This window comes from Eublepharis macularius, chromosome 6 (genome assembly GCF_028583425.1).
Source record: "Eublepharis macularius isolate TG4126 chromosome 6, MPM_Emac_v1.0, whole genome shotgun sequence".
Lineage (NCBI taxonomy): Eukaryota > Metazoa > Chordata > Lepidosauria > Squamata > Eublepharidae > Eublepharis > Eublepharis macularius.
Window position 1 is genome coordinate 102,891,404 of NC_072795.1, and position 9,077 is coordinate 102,900,480.

The 9,077-nt window shown below is 40.2% G+C and overlaps 1 protein-coding gene across 1 annotated transcript in view; it reads left to right on the forward strand.

Moving 5' to 3' along the window:
* The window catches only part of HTR7 (5-hydroxytryptamine receptor 7), a 54,378-nt gene extending 45,539 nt beyond the window's left edge, over nucleotides 1-8,839 (forward strand). Inside the window, exon 2 of the mRNA XM_054983701.1 lies at nucleotides 7,314-8,839. Within this exon, the coding sequence (XP_054839676.1) occupies nucleotides 7,314-8,067 (754 nt within the window). The 3' untranslated portion in view covers nucleotides 8,068-8,839. The remainder of the gene's footprint in view (nucleotides 1-7,313) is intronic.
* Nucleotides 8,840-9,077: the final 238 nt, after the last annotated feature.

Genomic DNA, 9,077 nt, shown 5'->3' on the forward strand with positions numbered 1-9,077 from the left:
GAAATGTGGAAAATGAATGAGAAATAAAATAATAGGGGGGTGCCATAATGAAATAAATGTGTGAATACAACCAAGCTGTTTTAAGAGTGGGATGCATAAAAATAATTTGAACTCATATACAGTTACAAGCAATCCCTTTCAGCTTAGCTGACAAAGAGCTGTTGTGAGGCTAAAATGGAGAATGTCAAAATGATGTACACCATCCTGAATTCCTTGAAGGACGTCAGGATAAAATTAATTAATTAATAGAAATGTCTGTTAATTAATCTTTATTAATTAATTAATTAATTAATTAATTAATTAATAGAAATGTCTGTTACAGAAAGAAAATTACAGCATTTCAAATTAGGACCTTTTATTTCTCTCCTGGGAAAAATATGAGAACATTCTACATTTAGAAAAATGAAAAGCTGAAGAAAAACCATCTCAGTGTAACAGACTTCTTGGCCATAGGATTTGGAAAGCTTTTAAGTAGGAAGTCAGTAGCAATTCTGAGCAGTTTTAAAAAGAACTCCTCTATTAAGAAATAGATCACTCAGTAAATCAGTGTGGCTCTTCAGTTCAGTCTAGAATTGGTTAAGGATCAACACCGGCTGCAGCATTCTGCATGATGAATGTAAACAGAGAAACCAAACCTTTGCCCGTTAGAGGAAACGTTTATGCCTATAAGACTTGCAGCATATTCTTGTCCATTTCTATTGAGGAGATTATCTGATGAAGTGAGCTGTGACTAAAAAAAAATTATGTGGGAATAAATGTTGCTACACTTTAAAATACCACTGGACTCTTGCTTTACTCCGAAGGAAGCAACACTGAATTCAGATCTCCCAAGGAATTGTGCACAGACGTGTAGCCTAGCTGCAGTCTTGTGCACATTTACTTGAAAGCCCCCTTGAAGTCATTGGGGCTTGTGTGTGTGAAGTGCCATCAAGTTGCCGCTGACTTCTGGGGACCCTATGGGGTTTTCAAGGCAAGAGACAAACAGGAGTGGTTTGCCATTGCCTGCCTCTGCCTAGAGATCCTGAACTTCCTTAGTGGTCTTTCATCCAAGTACTGACTGGGCCAACAGTTTTTAGCTTCTGAGATGTGACAAGACTAGGCTAGGCTGGGTGATCCAGTGAGGGCCATTGGGGCTTGCCTCTGAGTAAAGCCTTATGCTGTCAGGGTCAGAGCAAGCTGTGTTACTGTAGAGACTTGAGGTTTACCCTCTCTCCTTATACTCTGTACCTTCTGCTTCTGTTCCTGCAGTGCTGTATAAACCAGTCTCAGGGCCAAGCTACAAGTGACGAAAGACACAGGTTGGACACTTGTCAGCTTCCCTCAACTTTTGATGGGAAATGTAGGCAGCTTGGCAGAATGCTGGAGAAGTGACAGTTGAAAAGTCCATTGGACAGCAGTCAGAGAGCCAAGCTGCAAGACCAGGATGCCTATATTTCCCATTAAAACTTGAGGGAAGGTGACAAGTGTCCAACCTGTGTCATTCGTCACTTGTAGTTTGGCCCTCAAATTCTACAAAATACTGAGTTTGGCAGTTATCCCCATTGCTGCCTTTCTCTTCAGATCCAGTGTGAAACAGCTTTTTATGTACTTTTGAGAAAGGCACATTTAAATCACTGACATCAGTAGGTTTAAACTTGCATGAATAGTCTCTTGATGGAATGGCTTCTGGTCCCAGGGGATTGACTTGCGCCCAGAATAAGAAACTTCCCTTCCACCAACATCTTGGCAAGTGGCTTTGAGAGAGGCCCGTTTTGGACTGTGATAGAGCATATTCATACCAATCATAATGTGACTTGGAGAATGGATGCTGAAGTGTCATTATCAAAGATCATGGGCCACACGTGTTTGAGTTAGTATTCTGATTACATCCCTATGCACGTAGATCTTTTCTGTGGTCCCAGATTTGTAAAAATAAAAACAAAGTCTAAGTTCTTATGGAGAACCTTTTCTTTCATTCCCTGAGGTTACAGACTTCCTGAGAGATCGTTCAGTGCAAGCAGAATTAAATGTTGGAAAGTGTAATGCCACATGTCCACAGTTGCTGAGGTAACAGGAATAGGAAGGGTGCTCTCTTGTATGAGAGAACTGCTGGGCAGAGGAAGTACTAAGTTCCCCACTTTTGTCTGCCTTCTGACTTTTCCTTGTAGGAGTATTTCCCTGCCCCCCCCCCCCATCTTCTCACTATCCTCATAAAGTCTGTCTTTAGGTGCTAACAAGACAGAGGACAGATCTAGTTGTTGATATGTCTCATCATAATTTTGGAGGGTATTTCATTCTTAAGGTAATGTATGAGACAGCCCATTTTCCACTCTGTGTGGCTGGTTAATATATATACTTCCTTGCGGAGTAGACAGATTAATACGAATCACTTTATTCAAGAGGAATCTTAATTCTCAAGGTTAATAGTATGTATATATTGAGGTGAATCATGTCAAGGTCACTTGATTGGTGTCTGTTTAATCTTTATAAACCATTATCTGTAAAGGAAATAGAAAATTTCAGGAAACAACTGGATGCATTTTATGTAGATTAATGTATTTTAATCTCAAACGACATATTTGTGTCACTGGTACCATTTTGCACTTACGATTTTTTAAAAGGTTAATATATTTTAATCATGTCAGTGTATTTTCTCCTGTGATTATTATTTTACTTTACATTAGAATGTATTAAGTGACTCCACTAGGCACTTCAGAAATATATAGTGAGGTCAGGGTTGACCTTAACTGGGATTAAATTTAACCCTCAAGCACTATTCATGGCTCTCAGTGCCAGGAGAGAGATATAATGTTTGTTAACAATAAATCCCATGTTTCTTTGTGACTTTTTGTGGGAAGGGGCACTTGGGATGATGAGTCTTAGGGTGGAGCAACATGGGATGGCACTGAAACTGTATCTTCAAACACAATTGCTGCCCAAACCTGGCAGGGGCTGAATTGGGAAGTAAAAAAATGGCCCAGGGATAAGACAAGATGAGTGCTCTTGCTGAGCTGCAGGGTGATTCAGTTCAGCAGTGTCAGCCGTAAGTGTTGGCTCACCCATTTCTTCCTCCTGTAAACTGGCAGTAGTGCTGGAGGAGGAAGTTGGTGGGCTGACAATCATTGCCACTGAAGGGTCTAAATGAAATGCCCCCTGAAGAACTGGCAGAGTTGGTGGGGTTTGACTCTGCCTACACTTGACCACCAATGGCCTTTTAGGACAGCAGCCCACTGGGAAATTTCCCCATAAGTTAAATGGCCAGTCCGTCCCAGAACACCTGTAAAATGGAGGAAGTTCTGTAAATGGGAAGGAAAATTTAATCTCCTCTTCTGCCTGAGGATTTCCCCATTAGCCTCTTCTCCCTGGTTACTTTTTTCCTCTTTCAGCCAGGCTTATTTCCAGCCTCTAGCAGAAAAATGGCTGAGGGAAAGAGCTGTAGTATGAAAGCTGCAATGGGAGGAAGAGCTCAGCATCCTCTCTTGCTCACTGCTTTTATAGTTGACACCCTGTCCCCCCTTGATAGGTTTTTGAGGAATTGATTCTGATGCCATGTATATTTCTACCTTTCCATTCCTGAAGCATTTTCTTCGAGGAAATGTCTACATAAAGGTAATTTACTGTCGGCCTGTTGAACTGTCTTGGTCCTTCACGCATTCATCCTGCATTGCAGTTGGTGTCCCATGGGCATCACGTCCATGTGACTTTTGCTGATGTGGTTGTTTGTTTAGACTTTTCTTCTCTGTCCCCCTATCCCTCCCCAGATTGTAGTGTTCTTCTGTTTCCTCCTTTTCTCCTGCCAATCATGGTCAATTTTCATATCCTGTTTTGACCCTTCTCTAAATTTTAACTCTCTTGCGTGCTGTACTTTTTTCTCCTCTTGGATTCATGGAGGTCTCTACCTATTTGCAGATAAGACGAGAGAGGGAGCATACTTCCCGCATTGGTAAAAATTACTTAGTAGCATTCCAGTCCCTCTGGTTCCATTCTCTCCTATATATCCTGTCCCAGAGACAATATCCTGAGGAGAAGCAGAGATCTGTAGATATTTCAAATATCTTTTTAAATATTTTTAAAAAATCACACGTGGGGAAGAATTTACATAAGCACCCTTAAATTAAAACGAGTAAATCTGCAGATTAGCCTGAAAGAAACCCTTGGAACCGTGACTCTGTGAAGGTCTGTAGATCTTCAACACATAAATGGTATCCTTAAATTTGTTCTTCTGTTGTCACAAAGGGTACCTATTGCATAATGGCATTATGTGGTATGTTGGATCATGAATTTTTTCATTATGTTAGGCTGCTCTTACTCCTTAAGGGGAGAAAGTCTAAAAACATCTCAGCACATTTTATTTAACTTAGAGATTAAGATTAAAGAAAGCTCTCTTTCTTGCAGTGAAATAACCACAAAATGTTTTTAAAGGTGATTATGAACTCATGAAAAAGATTTGCAGGTTCTAAATAGCTCTTGTGTGAAGCATGACTTGATAATAAAAGAAAATACCTTTATTCATTTAAAAGGGATGAAAACATTTGATTTCATTTCAAATTGATTTTACCATATTAAACACAACTGAAACATAAATATCAAAGTAGAATATTAAATTGCATATTGAAAAAATTTCTTCTGTGGAGATTTCAAAAGTGAAGTGTGATTGTTTGCAAGGAAAACACAAATATGTTGAGTAGGATGAATGCAAACAGAACCTGAACTAAAAACAGGACAATTTTTTCTTGAGCTGAATCACTCTGTGTCTTTGGCTCCTTTCATGCAGAGGTGGTGCTCCAGTTTGGCATTCAAACTGTACTTGTTTAAAATATTGGATCAACCACATGATTTTGCTGCTTTCTGGGTTTTCTTCTCTTTCTCAAATTGGGTTTGATCTGATCCTTTTGGGAAGATCATAGTCAAAATACCTTGCATTGCCATGTGGACAGGATGGTGTACATTTTTGAAGGTCTTGCCCACATTGGCACCAATTTCCTTCCTGCAGTGCCCCCCCCCCATGCCACCGTAGGGTTTGGAGAGCTTTTTTTAGGAAACAACAGTTGCTAGATTGCTGTTGCACAATAATGATATATTGCAATGATCTACTAGCTCCTCTGGATTCCTAGGTTTCATTTAAGAAATAATATCTAGAAACAGAAAGGGTTTTCTTGCCTGCCCCAGTTAAAATTGTATTTATAAAAGAAATTTAAACTCATCAAGACAGATTCTCATGTCTAAGCTGGTTTGGCCCAAATTGGTTTGTCTCTGCTTCCTTCACTCTTTGTCTCTTTCTTGGTATCTGAAGAAGTGAGCTGTGACTCACAAAAGTTCATACCCTACCACAAATTTTGTTAGTCTTATAGGACCTACTGGACACCTGATCTTTTCTACTGTCTCTTTCTGTGTTACTGATTTTTAGAGCAAGTGCACATGTTACTGAGAAGCTACTGCTGCCCAGTGTCTGGGCAAGCAAAATGTTTACCACCCCACCCTGTAGTGTTACTTATCACTGGAGAAGGGGATGTAACATTTTCCTCTATTTCCCTCACCTCAAATCTGCAGTGTTGTCTGGGAATCATGGTGTGCAAGCAGAACACGTGCCCCTATGCTTAGTTGCTAGAGTTCCAGAGGATAGGATAGGATAGGATAGGATAGGATAGGATAGGATAGGATAGGATAGGATAGGATAGGATAGGATAGGATAGGATCAAAGCTGTTCCCCAGATAGTGAGCCAGCATCCCAATTTGAAGTATATAACCCTAATATTCTTTATGTTGTTGTTGAATTTGTTAATATCCAATCACACATCGGTAGCACATAGCATATTGAAAAGTCATCAACAGGCTGCACACCTGATAGAGGGCTGTACACAAGTTATGCATATTCTGGTGGGAACTAGTTAGCAGAGTAATACTGGTAGAGTGTAGTGGATGGAACAGTAGAAAACCCTGAATCTGGGAACGTTCTAAGCCATGTACTTCACGGCATCTGAGAAGAGAGCAGGGAAAGGTGAGACAAAGGCAGAAAGAGAATAAGGCAGTCTTGAACCAACAAGGATTAGCAAGAGCAAGATCTAACCTTATTCCTCTGAACAGCACTTGAGTCTGACCTGGGAGTCTTTGTGTGATGGCGAGAGGAGCCACCTGATTCTTTCTGGCTTGCGGGTGCAGCTTACAGTTGCCTCCTGCTAGGTTCCAGAGGGGAACCTCCCAGTGATGCTCCCTGTCCTCCGCCCTTGCTTAGTGGAATGGTGGGGGGAAACAGGGTGAGGATGGTGAGACATCACTTACTGCTTCAGAGAACAGGAGGTGACATCATGATACTCTAGGAACTGTCAAATTTTGATGGTAAAAATCCCACAGAGATTTGTAAATTCCTAGAGCAGCATGACATCACTTCTTATTCCAAAACAAAAAGGGACATCAGGGGACACTACAAATTTTCAAAACTCCAAGATTTTACCATAGAGATTTGAAAATTTCTAGTGTCATTATGTAACTTCTTGTTCTGAAACAGGAAGTGATGTCCAGCAATCTCTGCTCAACCCGATGCTCCCAGTTATACCTTAGTGCAGTTTGATTCTTTGGCCAAAGTGGGGTGGGGTGAAGTTACAAGTGGCTCTGATTCAAACTACATTTCAGTCTGTTGTGTTATGCTTCAGTGGGAAGGTAAATTAAATGACTGGCATTATATAGTGGGTGAGAAACTAACCAATGATTGTGTAATATGTTATTCATCTCAGTACCAACATAAAGCTCAAATTGGATCAGGGACCTGAACCATGTAAAGAAACCGAGTGGGCAGAAAGCCAAGAATGCTAGCCATTCTAGCTGTACACAAACAGATATCTGTACTGATTTGAAATGGTTGTCACCCAAGCTGCTCTTTCGTACAACTTTGCATTAGTTATGTCGCTAGTTTGACACACATCCCATTTTAACTTTGTATTTTGGGAATGTTCTTGGCCTGTTGCATGGTACTTTGTTAGAATGAAAAGATTTACTAGAAAACACTTTGAAGATTAAAAAGGAAATTAATTGTTACATATAATCAAAGTTTGGATCAATCAAATAAATAAATAAAGTTTGGATCAATCAATCAAATAAATAAAAACAACCAACTTATACATTACCTTTCATTCTGTTAGCCTGTTGACCTAGAAACAGTTTGCTGTAGATACAAAACTATTTGTTCCATTTTTTAAAAAAAAAACATCAGCTCCTTTGTAGTTCTTTTCCCCTTTCAGTTTGTGTGATTATCTCACAGTGGCTTAAAACAGAAATGGCTTTGTCCACAAATGAACCACAAGCGTCTTTTAACTTGACCTTCTTTCTTTCTTTTTTAGGTATCTCGGTATAACCAGGCCTCTCACCTATCCTGTAAGGCAAAATGGGAAGTGCATGGCTAAAATGATCCTTTGCGTGTGGCTGCTGTCTGCTTCAATCACTTTGCCACCTCTCTTCGGCTGGGCTCAAAATATTAATGATGGCAAAGTATGTTTAATAAGCCAAGACTTTGGTTACACAATTTATTCCACTGCTGTTGCATTTTACATTCCCATGTCGGTTATGCTTTTCATGTACTATCAAATCTTCAAGGCGGCCAAGAAGAGCGCTGCCAAACACAAGTTTGCTGGCTTTCCACGGCCTGAAGAAAATGAAAGAATTGTTTCTGCAAACGGCGTTGTCAAACTGCACAAGGAGTCTGAAGAGTGCACAAATTTTTCACGTCTGCTTAAGCATGAACGGAAGAACATTTCCATCTTCAAAAGGGAGCAGAAAGCTGCGACTACCCTTGGGATTATTGTTGGGGCCTTCACCGTGTGCTGGCTGCCATTTTTCATACTTTCCACTGCGAGACCCTTTATCTGTGGAAGGTCTTGCAGTTGCATCCCATTGTGGGTTGAGAGAACTTTTCTGTGGTTGGGTTACGCAAACTCTCTTATCAATCCCTTTATATATGCTTTCTTCAACCGGGACTTGAGGACAACCTACCGCAATCTGCTGCAGTGCAGATATAGGAATATCAACCGTAAACTATCAGCTGCAGGAATGCATGAGGCCCTGAAGCTTGCTGAAAAGCCAGAGTTTGTTCTGTAAGGTCATTTGACTTTTATTACATTTATTCCATAGTTTGAGATGTACATGTTTTCTCTTTCAAGTAAAACGAAACATGGACAAGAAAGAAAATCTTTTAATGGAAGGCAGATCTTAGAGAGGATGTCATAGTTTCCTATGAAGAAGCTTGGGAATTGTATTTGGTGGAGAATGCTGAGACTTCTGTCGGAGAGATCAACACTTACCACCATTCACACACCCAGCAGTAATTCCCCAGGGTTCATTAGCAAGGTGGGGAGGGGAGGGACTATTAAACCAGTTTAATAGTAAGCATGTCCTGGACGCAATAATTCCAACCTTTGACCAGCCATTGGCGTTCTGGGGTATCCAAAGAGTCCTTACATTTAAGCAACTATCTTTTAAATTACTACAAATCTTAAGATGTTTATAGAGCTCTCAGTGTATGGCTAGAGATTACCGTCTTGCTACATATTTTGTTGACCACTTGTAAACTTATTGGGTGAGCACAGCAGAGCTGATTTTTTTTATTACATCCTTGCTACTGCACATTACTGGTTGATGTGAATTTTTGGTAAACCAGACACTCACCTTTACTGCATAGCTGGACATTACACATAATAGGATCTGTGTGATTTCTTGCACTTCTCAGTAAGCAGCCATAAAGTAAATGATTACTTGTAGGTGTGAAGAATTGTGTTATTATAATGATTAGATGCATGCCTATTCTATGTGGGTTTCAACAACCAAGCATCTAGGATTTTTTTAAAAAAAACACCTGTTTTTCTGAATTGGAACTTGGCATGTATTCAGAAAAGGTGAACATTTTGGAGAAAAATATAAATAAAGAATGGTTTGTACATCACAACCTGTGAGTCAAATCCTAATATTATTTAAGCTGGAACAGTCTTAGACTTGGGACTAGGCCAGTGTTCCCCAGTGTGGTGCCATTACTTCCCCTGGTGCCTGCTGAACTTTTTAGAAAGTGGGTGGGGTAGGATTGCCAGGTCTGCCCTGACAACTGGTGTGAGTTG